The sequence below is a fragment of the Podarcis erhardii genome (genome assembly GCF_964252035.2).
Source record: "Podarcis erhardii genome assembly, chromosome: 16".
In the NCBI taxonomy this organism is placed as follows: domain Eukaryota; kingdom Metazoa; phylum Chordata; class Lepidosauria; order Squamata; family Lacertidae; genus Podarcis; species Podarcis erhardii.
The window spans coordinates 31,050,064-31,070,267 of NC_138514.1; the positions used below are offsets into that span (position 1 = coordinate 31,050,064).

The 20,204-nt window shown below is 41.8% G+C and overlaps 1 protein-coding gene across 2 annotated transcripts in view; it reads right to left on the reverse strand.

Moving 5' to 3' along the window:
* The window catches only part of NLK (nemo like kinase), an 87,916-nt gene that overhangs the window by 12,677 nt on the left and 55,035 nt on the right, over positions 1–20,204 (reverse strand). For both annotated transcript variants that reach the window (XM_081843536.1, XM_081843535.1), the window contains exons 4-7: positions 7,952–8,058; positions 6,577–6,662; positions 5,019–5,228; positions 205–306 (exon numbers count right to left, since the gene is read on the reverse strand). In XM_081843536.1, the coding sequence (XP_081699662.1) occupies positions 205–306; positions 5,019–5,228; positions 6,577–6,662; positions 7,952–8,058 (505 nt within the window). The remainder of the gene's footprint in view (positions 1–204; positions 307–5,018; positions 5,229–6,576; positions 6,663–7,951; positions 8,059–20,204) is intronic.

The following is a 20,204-nucleotide window of genomic DNA, read 5'->3' on the forward strand; positions in this document are numbered from 1 at the left end:
GTGTTTCACTGAAAAAATAATTAATGAAATGATTCCAAAAAGAGGATTCCTGGCTGGCCTTCAGTTATTTATCATTCAATCTTGTGCCCACATTGCAATGAGTATTAAAATCTTACATTCGAATAGGCCCAGATTAGCACCTCCATAATGTGCTTGCAGAATGGGGCTTGTTGGGAAATTCAGAGTCATAGTTTTTCATCCTACCTGTTTATGAGGACCCCTGAGTATGTGTGCCTTGGCGCCTTCACAAGCCGTCCTCATTGCTTCCAGTGACGGTGTTCCTAAGAGATCTGTGATCAAATCCAACTGTAAAGATGGAAGAAATTGTCCACAATTTTAATCTGGATAGAAGCATATTCTTTTTAAACAATGAGCACATACACACATTCATGGGTAAGGTTGGGATAGAGTCACTGCCAGTTAGTTTAGAAATACTGAGCTAGATGAACTCAATGGTCTGACTCTGTATAAGGCAGATTCCCTTTTCCTAAATGAATACACAACTTTGCACAATCAGCCTCTTCCCTTCTATTCTCCACTTTCTGGTACTATTTGAAACTGCGGCATGTGTACATGTTTACACATGTATGGGATTTATATCTTGCCTTAGAACCACAAATAAACCCACAAAGATAAAAGACAGTAAAACCAGCAGATTAAAAGCCAACAAGAGGACATAAATTTCTATTAAAAACATGAGAGAACAGGGGAGACTTCACCTGGCTCCTAAAATATGAGATGGTGCCAGGAAAACACATCCAAGCAGACAGTTCTACAGTTTGGGCATTGCCACAGAGAAGTTCTCTTTATGGTAGACATCCACCTAGTCTCAGAAGGCTTTGTAACAAGGAAAGGCTCCTTAAGATTATCTTAAGTGGCAGGCATATTCACCTGGAGATGTATTGCAGCCATCGCTGTTTATTTTAGGTGCCCAATGAGCATCCCGGAAATAGTAACCTTTAGAGGGGGCTGGACAATCTTTTAAGGCAGGCATCCTCAAACTCGGCCCTCCAGCTGTTTTGGAACTACAACTCCCATCATCCCTGACCACTGGTCCTGTTAACTAGGGATGATGGGAGTTGTAGTCCCAAAACAACTAGAGGGCCGAGTTTGGGGATGCCTAATTTAGGGATTCCTCAGGCCCCTTCAAAGAACTTCCAAGAACTCCATTGCCTGGAAGGTTAGAAGGATCTGAAACTCTCCGAAAACAATAGGGCTGACATGTCCATAGTCCCACGGGGTTGCGTCCACCTACGTTCTATTCAAACAAGACCATTTGAAATTAATAGACCTTAGTTAGTCATTTCCATTTCTCTCTGAGTGGAACAACCATGTGATACAACCCACGGTGACGCAAACCCCAAAAGAACAAAATACCGTATTTTTCGCCCTATAGGACGCACTTTTTCCCCTCCAAAAATGAAGGGGAAATGTGTGTGCGTCCTATGGGGCGAATGCAGGCTTTTCGCTGAAGCCTGAAGAGTGAGAGGGGTCAGTGCGCACCGACCCCTCTCACTCTCCAGGCTTCAGGAAGCTATCCACAAGCCTTGGGAGCCCGTGGGAGTTCCCGCCAGGCTCCCAAGGCTTGTGGACAACAGCCTGCAGCACAAAACCTGGGGAGTGCAGCGGAGCGCACCCTGGGCTTCGGGCAGCTCTCCACAAGCCTTGGGAGCCCGACGCGACTTCCTGCCGGGCTCCCAAGGCTTGCAGACAGCAACCTGTAGCCCGAAACCCGGGGAGCGCAGCGGAGCGTGCCCCGGGCTTCGGGCAGATATCCGCAAGCCTGGGGAGACCGGCAGGAAGTCTGGGGGGGAAATAAATTTTTTTTTCTTTATTTCCCCCAAAATTTTTTTTTCTTTATTTCCCCAAAAACTAGGTGCGCCCTATGGGCTGAAAAATACGGTTAAAAAATTCCTTCCAGTAGCACCTTAGAGACCAACTAAGTTTGTTATTGGTATGAGCTTTCGTGTGCATGCACACTTCTTCAGAAAGCTCATACCAATAACAAACTTAGTTGGTCTCTAAGGTGCTACTGGGAGGATTTTTTTAATTTTGTTTTGACTATGGCAGACTAACATGGCTACCTACCTGTACCCAAAAGAACAGAAAGAGAAAAGCTGTATAGAGAAAGTGCCAGATGCACCTCTGTGGGGAGGAAACTACAAATGTTGGGGCTGCCAAAGAAAATCCCCTTTTCTGGGTCACCACCACCCAAACATCTGAGGACAGCAGAAGCACCAGGAGGGGCCCCTCTGCTGATCTTAACACTTGAGAGCATCTGTAGGGAAGGAGGCAGAGTTTCAGGTATTTGGGGCCTAAGTTGCTCACCATTTTGTAGATACTAAACCAATGCAAAGAGTGGTAATTTTGCAAAGGTTTTGCAGAATGTGATTCTATTTGGCAGTTCTCCTTTATTGCCGTTGCCCCAACAACGTATTGCACTGATTTTGGTTTTTGGCGAATGATGAAGATGCATCTCTTCACCCTGGCCTTTGACCTGTGTTTACAGGACTCACCCTATTCCTGTGACTGCAATTTGTTTTAACTGATTATAATTCTGAATTTTAAATGGCTGCAAACTGCCCTGGGACTTGTTGATGAAGGATAAAAATAATAATGAAAATAATAATGGGCATAGCAACCTACCTCACAAAGTGTTCCTGTGAAGGTAACAGACTTCAAAACGTTTTGCACATTAAGCGTGCTACATCTGAGCTTGATTGGTTAACAGCGATGATGAGTGCAATTAAAGTCAGGATGCAGCCTGAAAAACTGATTTAGGGCACGTTTGTGTAGCCCAGTCCTGCTACTTTGACTGGCAACAGCTCAGGAACAGGTCTTTCCCAGTCTTGCTACTCAATATCCTTCAACTGGGGATGATGAGGATTGAGTCTGGACCTCTTGCATAAGGAGTGTGCATCCTACCACTGAGCTATGGCAGCAATCTTTCTACCACAGTGTTACAGATACTCGCCCGAATATACCATTGGCAGAATGCAAATGGCAGCAACCAAGTCACCATTTAGGTGGTAGGTTTAGCTTCTCAAACTGTGTAGTGGGATTCAGTGCTGGATCTACAAGTTTTTATATAGAGGGCAAAGGTCTGCTCTGCTGCCCTCCAATCCTGCAGGTGGATTTATGGGGCAGGGGATGACACAAAGTGGATGAAGTCTTTCACTCCTTCATGTCACATGCAATTTTCTTTCTCTCAGCTGCTGAGGCGGGACAAACTGGACTCTATTATCTGAAGAACTGCACTTCCTTATCCCGTGCAGGTTGTCTGAAGCTATGGGTATACTTTGTAGATATTGTAGACTTCATATGAATGAAATCCAGTTGTGAGTCGAACGTTTTGGCTCCCGAACGTCGCAAACCCGGAAGTGAGTGATACGGTTTGTAAATGTTCTTTGGAACCTGAACGTCCAACGCAGCTTCCATGGCTTCCAATTGGAAGCTCCTGCAGCCAATCGGAAGCTACGCCTTGGTTTCCAAATGTTTTAGAAGTCGAATGGACTTCCGGAACGGATTCCGTTCAACTTCTGGGGTACCACTGTATTGCTAAACCTCAAATTCCATTTAGCCACAGCATGGTCTTCTTCACCAGAATCTGGCAGAAACAATTTACTGATAAAACTGTGTTTACTTTGTTACATACGATCCCCAGCAAATTGTCGCAAAATCCCTTCAACTCTGGAGATGACAGATTACAGTGGAAACTAGCATCCTTAATATATTAACCAATGGAAGACTGTGACACTATCAGTATATTTACCCAAGCATTTTTATATTCTATGAAAAACTTCAGAATAGCATTTCACTTTTTCTCAACCAAGTTTTTTATTTTTTATTTTTTAAAAGCACTTCTAGTTTGCAAATTCTCAGCCACCCACACCTGTCCTCGCAACTCCTGGACAAGATGGGCGGCCTTGGGCAAGCTTCTCTCTCAACCTCCGTTCCCCATCTGTCATATAGGAAGGATGACAATCTACCTCAGAAGGTTGCTGTGAGCATGAATCAGATCAGCAAGCTGCAAACTTGTTATCTGCAGGCAGGAGCTAAAGGACCCAGGAAAAATAAGAACCAAGGCTGTCGGCTCAGTGTTCTACAAGGGCAGAAGAACCATTGCACAAATGTTCAGGAACCCCTGTTTATTTAAAACATTTATATTCTACCTTTCCACCAGTTTAGGTCCCTCTAATAATTAAACAGAATTCCTTACTATAATAAAAATGCAAAGCCAAAGGGGCAGCCACCATTAAAGCTATGTATACATTTTAAAAAACATCCTATCACAATTAAATGCTGCCAAGCGCTTAACCGAACAAAAACATTTTTAGTTAGGAACATGGGAAGTTGCCTTTTATGTACAGAGTTAGACCAACACTCCATATAGCTCAGTATTGTTTACACTGATTGGCAGTGGCTCTCCAGGATTTCAGGCAGGGGTCTCTCCCCAGTCTTAGCTAGAGATGCTCACTGGGGATTGAACCTGGGACATTCTGAAAGCAAAGAATGCCATCTACTGCTGAACAATGGTCCCTGGCACAGAAAAGAGGAAGAAACCTGAGAAATATACCTGGGGAGGAAATTTTTCAAGTCTTGGTGTGACCACACAAAAGGACCATCACTGGAAGCCACCCCCCTCACCTCTGAAGGTGGAGAAACTTGGAGCAGGGCAAGCTCACATGAGAGGAGGTGATACCTTCAGATGTGCTAGTTTGAGATTTTGAACTGTGAAGTTTAAACTAGTATCTGAATTGCATCAGGAAGCCATCCATTGTAAAGTCCAGAGAGAAAGATGGGACACTCTCCCTTATTTTGGACAGGGCTAAGCTGCTTCAAATCATTACTTTAGACACTACAACTTCATTTATCCAACTGTCCACCCACCCCAATGGAGATTTCAGGATGTTAAGAATGACCAGAATTTGACACGCACTGAATTCCATCCACTAGAAGAGTCAGAGAGCCGGGCATCACTTGCTCATCGACAGGGGTAGACTGAAATGCCTTCATACCTGCTGAATGGGACTTTGCGCTTGAAACAATATTCTCCGTCCTAGCAATTCTGCAAATATACAGCCTACGGACCAGATGTCGATAGCATTGCTGTAGTGACGGCTGCCCATCAGGATTTCCGGAGCTCGATAATACTGAGTGACAACTTCCTGAGTCATGTGACGAGATTCATCTAATTCTTCCACCCTGGCCAAGCCAAAATCACAGATCTGGAAAGAAAGAAAGAAAGAAAGAAAGAAAGAAAGAAAGAAAGAAAGAAAGAGAGAGGTGAGTAAATACTTGGTATATATACAGATACACAGATTTAAGAATGGTGGCTGCTTTGTGATATCTGAATCTGCCTTCTTCCAAATAGTCCACATAAAACCTGGTTTGAGCCACACACATATGAAAACCAGGCATATGTACCCATGGGATGCACATTTGTTTAGGTAAATTTTTAACAGATCAGGATTACCAGGATCTGAAATATTTCAGCAAATGCCTGAAACTTCAGATAGTGGCAAGTTTTCAAATTTCACAGTTGCGTTCATGTTAAATCTAGCTCTCCCAATATAGGGATGAAATGTTCACTAACTGTTAAGTCTTCTTTGTGTTCAGACTTCTTAGGTTTCTCGTGTTTTTGAGAATTTTTTTGTGTGCAATTAAGAGTTTGTCCTACCAAAGTATTAGCTGTGTTCATGTTTCTATATACAATCCCCCTGCCCCACCAACTTCTACAAAGTAAACTAGACTGTTTGGGAGCAGGATTCTATCCTAGCCTTTACTTTGACAAGAGTTTTCCCTGCATATGATTTTTTAATTTTTGTATGGAGGAGCATTCAGTTGTAGAAGCCCCCATCTGCAGAATAAATTACTACAATCAAGACACAGGTATTTTGCTCCATAAGAATGAGGACGAGGAAACCCATAAGTGAGACCTTTGTGCACATAATGGATCTTAGAAGCAGAAGGGTGTGCAGATCAAGTCAAATCATTGTATGATTGATAAATATCGGGATCAATTTAGCTTTTATGCTGGATCAGATGGAAGGACCAGGCTCCTGCTGGATTCCTGGGCTGCATTGCTACACCCACTCACTTAGAAGAAACAGGATGAGTAGACGTGCACAAGACTGTGCTGTTAATCTGCAGAGAAGAAATGCTCTTGGCTTCTGAGCAGGAGGTGGGGAGAAATTATTGTCCTCACTCTCCTTCAAGCCAAGTCAAAGCAAGGCATTGCTATTCCCCAATGTTGTACAAATGTGAGAGTGGATGACAAAAACTCTTGTGTTCAATGCCACATTCATAATGGTAACAATGTACCGGAATGAAAGGAAACACACTTTTCAAATGAAGAGGCACCTACTTGAAGAGAATCAACTCGTACTTATCACTAGGGCTTTTCCCTAGGAAGTTCAGGGTTCCTGGGTTTTGCTTTAAGCATCTCAGAGCTACAGACAACAAGCGGATTATAGAAGCGACCCTCTATTTCTATTTTTGAAAGAAATAGCAACACCTTTTTGGACCTGGGCATGGCATGTGCCATATTTTTTATATAGGTGTGAAAAAAACCACCTTAAGAACACAGTTGCTGTTCACAAGTAGGTTCCCTGGTTTAATGTCTCGATGCAAAATACCAGCCGAATGTAGGTATTTCAGACCTGCAAACAAAAACAAAAAAAGAGAAGCTGTAAAAAAAAAAAAAGGCCCACTATGCATAGAGTAAAAGGAAATAACAGATCCTGGAAAGACATGCAAGGTGTGTGAGTGACTGCATGACATAAGGCATGAGCTACATCTACATACAAAATATGACATCATATTTACAATGTTTTGTCATAAGGTGTTGAGCAGTTACATTCTTCAGACTTCCATTACGATGAAAAACTGACCCAGCCAGGCAACAGATATCTGTTGCAAAGCTCTCAATGCAGAATTACAGTTCTCAGTAATAGTAGCATTTGATAAGGAATTTCCAGCTTACTAGCACACTCTATATCTCCAAGTTAACATATGTTTGGAAGGTTCTCTTTTGGCCAGCAGACTATTTGGAGGAGAATGTTAAGTTATCAAAGAACAGAGTCAACACTCCAGTATTTTTCCCACATTAAAAGTTAACGCAAAGTTTTGTTTCTTGGGGGGGAAATCTACTCCTTACTTTTTTTTATGAAGGCCTAAAATTTGTACATACAAAGTTAGGAGTTTAAGACATATATCAAGGTGCTACTATTAAGACTGACCATGGCCAAAAGGTCCCTTACTATACTAACTTCAGCTGGTTAAATATTTTGGAAGCTTTGGGAAATATGCAAGTCAAAATCAAAACCATATATTTTCTAAGTATGCCCAGGCGTGGTGGTTTTCATCAGAGTATGCATAGCTGAAGATTAAGCAGGTTTAGTTTTATTTTTTCTCTGAACACCAAAGACTGGGTTTGTTCAACTTAATAAATTCTTCCAAGCTGAACTGAACTTCAAATTAAAAGATATGGAGTTGTATTCAACTAAGTTCTGCTCAAAGTAGACCTACTGACGATTATAAACCTAAGTTAGGCATGCCCATTCATTTTAATAGGTCTAACTCTGAGCAGCACTAACATCAGATATAACCCATTATTTTCACCAAGTTTAAATGCTGGGACATTTTAATTTTGGGAGGATAATTCATAGGGAATGAATTAACATATTAAAAATGGAGCAGGATTGATCCATAAAGTATACCACTGTTGTTAAAGGCTTATAAATCGCCCAACTTTCCCCACATCACCCTTTGCCACATTTTAACCAATACACCATCCTTGTCCTCCCCCCCCCCCACTTTATGGATGGTCCCACAGCTGGATTCCACTGTCAGAGGTAATGGAGAAGGTGAGTTTACAAGTTGCAATGGGGATAAGGTGGGATAAGGACCCAACACATTCATTCTGCATTAAAAACCAAAAACAAGTTACCTCTTAAAATCTGGTAAAGAAAAACCTTTACATGATCCGAGCTGAGTGGCTGAGGAGAGACAATAATCTTATGGAGGTCGCTCTGCATCAATTCTGTAACAACATATCTTCAATTGCACTCATTAAGGAAAATACAGACAAATGATTTCAGCTCCTCAACTTGGTGCAAGAGATGTCTGAAAAGCTGTCTCTTCTTGTTCTCTTTTTCACATGATACAGAGAGTTAGCAGCTAGTGGCACTTTATTCTACAGTAATTGTTATTTTGATTTACTTACCTACTTAACTCCCCAGGTGTGGGAAAAACCAAACTTGACTTTAGGGAAATTTAGTCTTACTATACCAGGCATGGCCAAACTTGGCCCTCCAGATGTTTTGGGACTACAACTCCCATCATCCCTAGCTAACAGGACCAGTGGTCAGGGACAGTGGGAATTGTAGTCCTGAAACATATGGAGGGCCGAGTTTGGCCATGCCTGTACTATACGGACTCAAGTGATCCCCAAGAGCTGACAAACCAAATTGCTTCCTTGTTTTGAAACCATAAACACATTTTTCCCTCATGTATACATGGACTATAAAGAAAAATCTAAGATGCAATCTTTTAAAAAAACCACACACACATTGCTTTTCAAATTGCTCACATTCGGAAATGTTATTCCAATGAACAATAAAAATGTAGCCCATTTTTCAAGTAAAGTAACTTCAACGTAGAGCTCATTTCTTTACATTTCTGCTATTTTCAGAACCATCAGCAGTGGAACCTGTGCAATTCTTTTTGCCAATAAATAACTCTACCAACTCCTTTCGTGTGTGTGAAGAGGCACCCTGAAACTAGGCAAACAACGCAATCTGGGTGCACATCTTTAAAAGTTCCAGTTTTGTTTCTTTCAAATTGGCAGGCTCACATAGAGAAAGCAAGATAAAAGGAACCATTTAATAGACTGGCACAGTTGCAGAAAACGCAACTGCTTGTTGGCGATATACGGCAGTAGTTCAGCATGACAAAAATCAGCACCCCCTTCCTGCTGACATTTAAAGGTGGAGATGCAAATGAGCATCGGAAGCACCACAGACATTTACAGAGGGATGGCAAAAAACCAAATGTACTAAATCGAAATTGTTATCAGGGACCCAGCCTGCTTCTCTCATGCATCATCAGGGTGGGAACACAGCTGAAAAAAGCACCTGAGAACAGCCGATAGCTGCTGCCTGTTTGCCTGAGTCATACCTGCTTAAGCGGTCTGATTTTTCCCACTGTCAGCAATAAAGTGCTTAGATGTAACTACAAAAAAGAGCAAGATGGTATCCCAGTTTCACCTCCCATACCAATGTAATTGTCAGGTGAATTCTCTGATCCACAAGTTTGGCTGTTGACAAAAGTCTGGGAGGACACACAGCCTGCAGCAAAACCAGTGCGTCAGGATTTTCAGGAAACAGGTTATGCCTGCAGTGACAGAACTAGAAGAGTTCTGGGGAGGGAAGCAAGATGGAAGAAATCTGTTCTGGGTTTAAAAGGTCTTAACCTTTGTGGCTTAAAACGATGTGGCTTAGAACCCAAATACCTGCTCGACTATCAATCTGCCAGCCCACTGAGATCACCATCTTCCTCCAGGGTCCCCCACCATCTGAAATGTTACAGGTCATGACCAGAGAGAGCCTTATCAGCCGTGTCTCCTCATCTTTAGAATGCCCTCCCCAGGAAGCACCTTGGCTACCAATCATTTCTGAATGCCAGGCAGAAAACGTTTGTTTTCCCAGGCTTTTAAGAACAGCTTGTGTTAGCATATATATAAAATCAACGTTTTTATTTGAATGGATTGTGGCTATTTTAGTTGGCTGCATCTGTATGCTTTTTCTTATTTTCTATTTTTAAACATTGTACTTTTATTGTCTCTTACTACTTTTCTGTAGCTTCCCTGGGACCATGCATTCAGGATGATTCAGGATATCTATCTATAGATATAGGTATGCAACATAAAAAAGCACTTCCTTTGTCATTGTACTGCATACTTCAGAAAAAAGCAGAGTGAACCTCCACAAATGAAATTTAGGGTACATGACAGTCACATAGTGTTTTCTAGATGAAGAAGCCCGGCATGTTACCTGACATACCACACCCACGCTATTTCATGCAACCCTTGAAGAGAGCCAAGTTGTCTATGCTTGTTTTAGGAGTTTTGTGTAAAGCGCCGCTTCTTTACATGTAGTCCAATTAGTGCCCGAATGACAGATCCCACTACATGTTGGCTTTTATATTTTCAAAGGGAGAGCAGTGACTGCATCCACATATATCACCCACGTGGCTTTTGCTGCAAACGGAAATCCCGTTTTGCCTGCAGCACTGTCCCATCAAATTAAGCTTGCAAAGCTGCTTCCCCGGTTCCCAACTCAAAAAACGGTAGGACTATGATTCATTTCATCATGCTCAGGAAAGCAGGTTTTCTATCTCCCTCTTTTTTGTTCCTTGCTCACTACTCTGGACATTTTCAATGGCCGTAATAAAAATATTACTCGGCTGTTACTTCTGCCAATGATGGCTGCTAGTTTTGACAACTGCATGCTATCTGCAGAATGAGAAGCAGCATGCCCCTGCACACCAATTGCTGGGAAACCACCGTAGGAGAGAGCTACTGCCTTCTTTCTTTCCTGCTTGTGGGTTTCTCGTAAGTTGGCGACTGTGGGGAACAGGAGCCTTTGGTCTGATATAGCAGGGCTCTTCTTATGTTCTTAACCATCTTCGCAAAGCCTGGTCTTATGGAGAAATTTAAGAAGGGCTTACAGAATCTGCTCAGGAAACATGATCCTATTGTAAAATCCCCAACCATATTAGCATCCATTGCATTTTCCCTCTTTTCCATACAGATTTTCCCCACCCAGCCCCAGCCCCCCTGCCTGCCAAGACACGCACTATTCTAGAAAACCAGTTACAATACTCTGTGCTTTATTATGGTATGACATCCTTGTTTGGTTCTCCCACCTAAATCCTCCTCAACCTCAATCCCGAGCATTAATGTCTCCCAGATGTCTCAACTAGTTGCCATGCCAACTAAAGCAGCTTAAATTAAACGAGGGCCTGGAATGGCACCTGCACAGCTCCAGGTCTGCTGTGCATTAAAACAAAAACAACCCCTCCAAAAAACAGCTTTTGATAAGGGCTCAGAGGTGCTATTAGCTTCAACAATAACTATGTCATAATTGTCTCTGGATAATTTAACAAGGGCCTCTAAGCAAGAGCAAAAGCAGGCCTCGCTTGATTTTCCGGTTTCACAAGTACAGCAACCTCTTAAGCAGCTGGTGTCTGGATAGGTCAATGTCATTTGCCTTCTCCAATGCTTATAATTGTTAGTAAGGCTTGGGGGGGGGGGGCTCCATAAAGCTAAAGTAAGGGCATTTAATGGAAGCAAGTTTCAGTGCATGTCTGCCTTTCTAAATTTAATGTTGAGCCATAAATATCATGGCCAGAGGACTTGCGAGGTTGCTCTAGTTTTTATACCCCCAAACAGAACAGCACTCCTGGATGGAAAATGCTGCTGACAGTATTAATTAGTGAAGGAGCCACATAAAATTAGAAGTACGAAACACACCAATTTGCTTCAAAACAATTATCAAAGGCACAAAGCAGAGGACAGGAGAAGGGCCTTAATTTGTGCTGACTGAGAGACTTGTTGAAGCTAACAGACTATGCCATACTGACAAGCAACCCTAATGTACAAGCCTGACACATCACAACAGTATTGTTTGCAGTCCCCTTCCCTGAGATCTGCAAAGCTCAAAGAAATTCTTCCCTAAGCATGTTCCCTTTTTGCAAAATGTGGCGTCTTATCATAGGGATGTAGACACAAGCACACTGCCTGCCCCAGATTCATAGCAGTGTCAGACTAGCCTTTAGAAATCCTAAATCAGCTCTCCGGCCATATCCAACTGTTGCTTGCAGCCTTCTGACATATTGTGGCAGTTTCCGCCTAAGGAAAACTGCTCCATCTTTCTTTGGCTGGGGCAATTCTCATTCCAGCAGCCAACAACCCAGAAAGACCCAATGCACCCTGAAAAAGAGTGGACTATGCAAAACCCTGAAGAATATTACTTGCCTTGCAGAGTGCAATGGCACCAACTTCATGCGTCTCAAATTTCAGCTTTGAGTAGAAAATACATCTCTACCATGTTCTTAAAAGTCTAATTTTATGGATCATAAATTTTGTTTATATGTGAAATATAACAGAAAAAGTTCACGAGGAAAACTTTTTTTTCCTAATATAGTCATCATGTATCAGACTGCAGACCACGAAGACAAACAGTTCCTGTCAGTTCTCTTTAGTACAACAGTAAAAATCAGCATTGTGTGGCTCTTGGGACTGATTCTCATGTTGCATTTGTTTTCAGCTTGGTATGGGGAAGTGTTTCTATTTGGTAATGTAGAAGCAATCTAGCCAGCACATTTGTTTTGTCACATTTTTGACACTGCTCAAGAAGATCCACGCGTACAAAAATTATACATGGGATCTGACTCCTGTTCACCCACTTCAGCTTGTATATGTGTATAGCAGTTCAGCCCACTAACTTTCCCCCATGCTCCAGATTTACGTCTTCAAACATTAGAAATTACAGGAAAGCCACCCGAAACAACTTGCATTAATACGAAGAGCTTCGGTACAGATCTGACTCCTGTGCTTAGTAAGTAGAAGGCTCAGGGGTTGATTGTGGTTTAGCCTGATGATATCGTTGCTGCCGGGCTACTGAGCCATACATACTGCTGATGAAATGTGCACTTTGTGTAAAGCCCAGCACTCACGTGGTTCAGGCAATTTTTAACCACTCTCAAATGGAAGAGCCATAACACTTCAGTACCACTGCACCAAGTAACTCTGCGGTTAGACAACCTGTGCTTCTAGATGTGAAACCTCACGTAGCTGGAATAACACATAGGCCTGAAGCAATATCCAATGCTCAAGACACTGTGAGTGAAAACCACCACCGGCAGAACGATTGTATCACCCTAGGTCTCTTCATACAAAATTTTTCAAGGAGGCAATCATTAATCAGGGTAGAGCAATTTCAATAATTAAGAAAGAGGGTAGATAAATTAAGCTTCCAACTTTCTAATCCATGTACAACCGCACATACCAACTGAGCACTATAAAAATTAAAATGGACTTTTGAAATGGAATGTGGCTACACTACCTGGGGCATAATCTAAAAATTCTAATCAAGTAGCCCACGTGCCTTTTATACTACAGTATTTATATCTGCTTGTGGGATTGTGAGATTAAGGATTTCTGTTTGGCTGTCTCTATATTTGTTAATGGACTCTCTATGACACTTTGTAACTGTAGTTCTCTGTACATACTCATGCAAAGGGACTGAGCAAGTTTATTTACTTAAAGACTAAGGTCCCTAAAACTTTGCAGGAGCAAAGGCCAATAGATGCAAGTTAGTACAGTGTTTCTACATGACATAGATAGTATCTGGCTGAAAGTCTAAATTGTCATGATACAATTATAAATAGTATTTTATATTATAGTGTTTAACAACAAGAATTGCATATTTCTGTTTCTGGTTGATTCTTTTACAAAGAAAAACTGGTTTGACAGAAGATCATGGCTTCAATTTGTATATGCTTTTATTACATCCAAATATCTGAAGATCAAAGTAATGTTTTGTAAATAATAAATAAATTTATTTTTTAAAAGATCATTGATTTTTACCAACTCAGTAGAACACAATCCCTTTATTATTTGTGTGCTTGCGTGAGCGCGCACACACACACACACACACACACACTAATATGCTAGCATCTTTTCTCAACAATAATAATAGTATCAGCCCATCCATCTTGCAAGAGGATTTTTTTTAGTATCTCTCTCTACGGAAATAAAAGCCTTGTCAGGAAAGCCTATTTTATGATAGCACCATAGAGCCCTCAATATAGCTTCCTCTTTCCACACAGATGGACAGAAAAAGGAATAAAATAAAGGGATTCGCTTTATCACAAGAGCTCAGTTCCCCTTTGGGCCTTTGATAAATGCACTGGGACCATCAATAGGTGACGTTGGGAGCTCTTGGCTTCCATCAGGCACAAGCAGAAGTACTCATTGCTAAAAAAACAAACAAAAAACCACCACATACATCTTCAGGTAGTCCTAATTATGTAAACAAGCGACAACAGTGACAAGCTGAAAGCGCCACGCTTTCTAAATGGGTAGCAGGCCACCCTGACAGTTGGCTACAAGTTTAAGCGTATCACAGAACCAGAGTGTACATCAAAAGCTCAAATATTAGGGAGCAGGGATCTGTAGCCAGCTGGAATCCTGCCCAGAAGCTCTTTGTATTGCTTGGCTATGCCTATGGTAATGGGGAATGTGCCATCAATGCCAGCTCAGAGATGGATTAACTGGAGGTGGGGGCAGGAGAAGAGATGAAAAAATCCAAAAATAGCTTTTCCAACCGTGCAGGACAAATTGCTAGAACCAATGTATTATGATTAGGGTTAACACCATGGGGAATAGAATGTGAATGAGTGAAATATAACTGGAATTGTGCTGCCAAACAGATTCCCTTGCAAATAAATAATAATAATAAATCACATACACAAACCAAAAACAATTCCCCCCATTTCAAAAGTAAAGACAATGAGCAATATGCAGCTCAGATTTTTAAAAGCTGGATGTAGAGCCCTGTTGTGAAGCTTGATCAAGTGATTAATGAACACGTCAGTGGTGAACACCCCTTGTACTTGTGAAAGCACACAGGTCGACTAAGATCTTCTGCCAACAGCCAGATCATGCAAGCCACAGCTTTGCCCATTTCTCTTTCAAATGCTTGCTGTATTATGGGATGGCATTAAGCTGAACATCTCAAAGTTCTAGCCATTAAGTTTTAAACCTTGCACTTCATAATGCCTGACCTAAAGCTTCTCTTCTTTTCTTGTGCCACACTTCTCAATCTCTCCCTCCAGTTCAAATAATTTTATCTCGGACTCTCATCTTTAAGCTGTTCCCTATGCCATCTATCATTATGTGCTTAGAAGAGCAGCCCCTCCTGCAGTTTGCCACATGTAATGATCCTCAGCCCACCAAGAAGAACAGTAAAATGCAACTAGATACCCTCCTGTCATCTAGCAATAAACTTGATGTTTTCTGACTATGTCTAATTTGGACTGGTAGTGGGACTTCAACACCTCAAGTAGAGTTTCTTTAGCTGGAGATGTTGGGCACAAAACCAGGGACCATTTGCATCCAAATCATATGCTAAACCAATGAGCCATGCCCCACCATCTTAGTTTTCTTTCCACCACCATTTGTCACCTACCAATCTACCCTCATCCTCACTTGTCAACCCACATCCATTTTACTTCCAATATAAATTAAACCCCCTGGCCTGGCCCTTTAACACCTTTATAGCCCCAAGCAGAACACTGCAAACCTGTGTGCATGGAAGGAGACTAGAAGTAAGCCACCTTGCAAGTTTCATTACTGAGGGTTGCACAGAAATGTGAAGAATTGTTAACACAGAAGTGGCTAAGGTTAGACAACAGTCCACAGAAACGAATGCCCTTGGCCTAGTTTATATTTCAACATTGATTTGCAAGTGTCTTCATTCCACTATCAAGTTTTTAGGGTTGTTGTTTTTTAAGTTTACTCAGGCTCTGTGACAATTAGAAATGCCTCTCTCTGAATCAAAGTGTTCCTGCTAGAACTAATTACTATCAAACATGCTAAGCAATGACAGCCCTTTGAAGAAATAGCTGGAAGTCACCTTACAAAGACCTCAGACTCAAACACCTCATTGTTGTTAGGGAAACCAAGTCTTAGACAAAGGGTGAAACTGCAACTGATAACATCCAAAAAACAACATGATGGTACAAGAATCCATTTGGGATCAATACCACCACATTTTTTTCAAAAGCACTTACATATTTAAAGCTTATTGAAAATTGTTAGTATTAGAAAACAAAACAACTTAAACGATTAAAAAATCCATTAACTGAAGCTGCATTACAAGGAAAGGAAGGCACACATATTTAGTATGTTACAGGATAGGGGAAGGGTGCAGTTTCTTCTGTCTCTCCATTACAATTTCTTTTAGTGGAATGGAAAGAACGATGAACAACTGAAGCAAAGAAACTGATATATAGATCAACACCAGCTGTTACAACAGGGGTGGGGAACAAGTGGCTCTCCAGAGGTTATTGAACTACAACACCTATCATCCCTAGCCACTGCCAATGCTGCCAGGAGCTGATGGAAGTTGGAGTCCCAACAGTATCTAGAGGCCTGCAGGTTCTTTGGCACTGTGTTACAAGAAGCACTAACCAGCAGTTGCCTTCCACCTCTTGTTTCCATTGAACTATATGAAAGAAGGGAAACTTGGGAGGAGGGCAAGGGGAAAAGGCAATGCTTCAGAGACACATTCAGCTGGCATATCTGCCCTCAGCATCTTTCCTGCTGGAGTTCACCTTGACAAAAAGCAGGGGTGCAAAGAACAAAAGACAGAAGGACAAAGCACTCAACTCATACCCTTGCAGGTGCCTCACAGAATATTTGCAGCTCTCTACAATTGCCTCATTTCAAGTTTTATCATGTGGGAGATGCTAAAAAGGGACAAGCCTGCCAATATTTTATTGTATCATATTCATGCCAGAGCTTCAAAACCTAGAAGAGACACACTCACTAAGAAGAGATTGTGTATAGATTGACTTGAAAGGTAATAAAACAGAGATAGCATTGCCTACAGTACATATGTTCATTTGTTTATTTATTTTTGTCCTGCTATGATCTCTGGGCAAACAGTTCTTATTTTTGTATTTTTAGCAACAGAGCAAACGGTATGCATCATAATACCAACACATATAAATAACATGATCACTAAGGAGAAGGAATTATGAAGACTTACAGTACGCACAATGGAGGGGTGAAAGAAGTACGGGGGGAACCTCAAAGATCAGTGTTGGAAACTGTGCTTTTTAACTTGTGCATATATATGAATTAAGAGTAGAGAGTGAGAAGTGAGGTACCCAAGTTCACTGATGACACCAATTTGTTTGGAGTGTTAAGAAAGTCCCAGGGTATAGCCTGAAGGCACCTGAGGCCACCAACTTGCTGAAACTAAGGAGGTGACCACCTGGGAACAACATATACACTGCCTTTGGTTCAATGGTGAAAGGAAGGTGGGATACAAACAAAAATAAAAAGGGACTGTGAGGAGTTCCAAAAGGGTATCTCCTAACTGGATGACTGGGCTGTGGTAAAATGGCAAATGTAATTCAGTGTAAGCAAGTGTAAAATGATGCACAGTGGGGCCAAAAAAAATCCCTTACTTCCCATATGTGCTTAAGGGGTCTGAACTGGCAGTGACTGACCAAGGAAGGAGATCTTAGGATTTGTGGTGGATAACTCAATGCATATGTTAACTCTGTGTTTGGCAGCTGTGGAAAAAGCTAATTCCATGTTGAGGATTGTTAAGAATGGATTGAAACTGCCAATGTCATAATGCTGTTATACAAAACTATGGTGTGACTGCATTTTGAATACTGTGTTCATTTCTGGAATACAGTGTTCAGTTCTGGTCGCCGCAGCTGAAAAAGGAAATTGTAGAGTTGGAAGTGTGCATGCACACGAAAGCTCATACCTAGAACTAACTCAGTTGGTCTTTAAGGTGCTACTGGAAGGAATTTTTTTATTTTGTTTTAACCAAAATTATTGTGAGCTTCTGGATTGACTGGAAATTAGCCACTGATTTGCAAAGGGGCAGGGGGGGAGGACAGCTCCATCCTAGACTTGTTTGTAGTATAATGCCACAGTGGGCTGTATCAGTCTTCTTTACTGTGGGTCAATGCTTCTCACAAGTTTCTGAAGTACAACAAAAACCTGTTGGACCTGACATAAGCAAACCATGGAGGAAATAATGAACTTGTTTATTATTGTGCGGGGAGTTGTACTGTTTCGCCACCTGCAAGCCCAGGGATGTGTTACACTAGCATATGGCCATTAACTTACTACTGGACCTATGGTTGCCACTGACCCTTTTTGCTTGGGAGTCCACAGTTTGCTACATTTGATGCATCACATTTTGCTGCCTCTGCTTTTTAAGCTCCCACAGTAGCTCTGAGCAAGTTCGGTGGAATGGAGTTGGGACAGAAGCATAAAAACACACACAATGGCATTACTTTCAGAATTCAGTGTGTCTAGTTGCCCAAAGAGTCAAAGCTGGAATAGAAGTAGATTCACTTTTTAAAGCAAATAATTTCCTCTACTCCCTTAAGCATTCCAACGATCAGGACAGCCACCTCATGAAACTCTTGACAGCCAAAGAAATAATTAGTGACCTTATCTGGTTGTTTATTTAAATTTATGAAGGCTGCTTTCACTCTGGTCAAGAATCTGAAACCCACATAGAACCACCTTCTAAGCTGTAAGATCCTAGCACTATTCCTTTGTACCAGGTTGTGAGTTAATTTCAGTTTACAGTTCCATGTAGTTGGTTTAATCAGCAGGGGATATGCTTACATTGTCTAATATATACACCTTATTGCAGCTCTTGTTCTCATTGGACTGTGTTGATGATAACACATGTAGCAACACAGAACTAGCAGTGTTTCAATGTGAACTGTTAAAAGTGAATCCTAATAGTTTCACTTTAGCTACATCACTTGAAGAGTCTTTTAAATACGATGGAAATGCCTGAACAGATTAAGGTTTTGATCTCTTACACAAACTAAGATTTAAATAATTAAAACTTGAAAGGGTTTCCCCACCCAACTTGTAAATTGAGGAAACTGGCATTTCCAATTTTGTACACTGACATGCTTACAACATATCATTGCTCAACTTCCTTGCTCAAGCTCTTAGTGCATGTGGTTAATAAAAGAAAGCCAAGCTTCATTACACCATTGGCACTGCTTTCTTCGTACCATGCCGAAACTAGTTGACAAAGCCAGCTCAATGAAGTGAAAAACAAAAAGGCAGTAAGATGTCAGGGTCTCTGGGAAATGTATTACTTCCATCTGGCTGCCTATTTCCCTACACTAAAAAAAAAACATTCTTGCCCAACACCCTATAGGCAAGCATTCGTGACAATACAGGCAATATTTTATTCAGCTGCCTCAGGCAAACATTTGCCTAGAGTGCAGATGGCCAACTGGCAGCTGCTCATGGACTGCGTTCCCCCTGCAAGATGACTTTATAAAGCCCTGAGACCTACCTGCAACCACACAGAGATGGCCAGGGTGGAAAAGCAACTGGATCCTATGAGTGAGGACAGATCCCATCTTTTCTGTGATGTACAGGATTATAGGAAGCTGCCTTATATTGAATGAAATAAGATGACTGGAAGCATCTCTCCAAGGTTGTAGAGAGCAATCCTACCTGCATTTGCAGGGATCTAATCAGGGTCCTTTTTGCATGTAAAATGCATGATGTCTGGTGCTCATCCCCTACTAAAACAAAGTCGGTTTACCCTCATCTCTACCCGATCCCTCTGTGGCCTCCCTTTCCTGAATTTTGGGCTTAGCTCCTTAAGTCAGAGATCTGTCTTCTGTTGCTCTGTAAGGCATCATGCACAATATAGGTCACCAGCCATAGGCCCCAGAAACCTTCCCAGACACCCACCAGATCCTGCCCACCTCTTCTTTCCCTGCTGGAATTAAGCTTGCCGGATTACAGCACATGGGGCATTTTCAGAGAGAGGGAGTGCAGCTGAAGGAAGAAGCTACTCTCTCCCCTCCCCAGCTATTCCACCCCCACCTAAACACACTGAAAACACCTCTCTCACACCATAATTAGGCTTCAAAGAAGCCTTTTTACCAACTACAATAGCCTTTCTTGAAGCTGAATTACAACAGAGTAGAGCAATTTCAAGGGTTTCCAGCTGTGACCTCCCCACCCCCCAAATCCCCCTTCCCTTGTTGCAATTAGGCTTGAGGGGGGAGCCTCCCATATATATAATTAATTAAATGGGTATTTTATAGTACCCGTGACATTTTCTTAAAATTCCAAATCTTTCCCCAGGCTCAAAGGGTGGGGGCTAGGCTAGAGGCTGATCTAAAGCAAATCATGCTCCATTGGGTTGAAGCTGGTTGTTCATCATATTTGTTTCCTCCTCCCAGGCCCCATAAATTAGAAACTCGCCCCAAAACCTTTGATTTTCATCATGAGTTAAGTGCAACAGAACAACACTTCCATCACCTCAAACCAAAATCTCAAATGGGAGTCAAGCTAGGATGTGGTTATAAGCAATGATTCATAGTGGAGGAGGGTA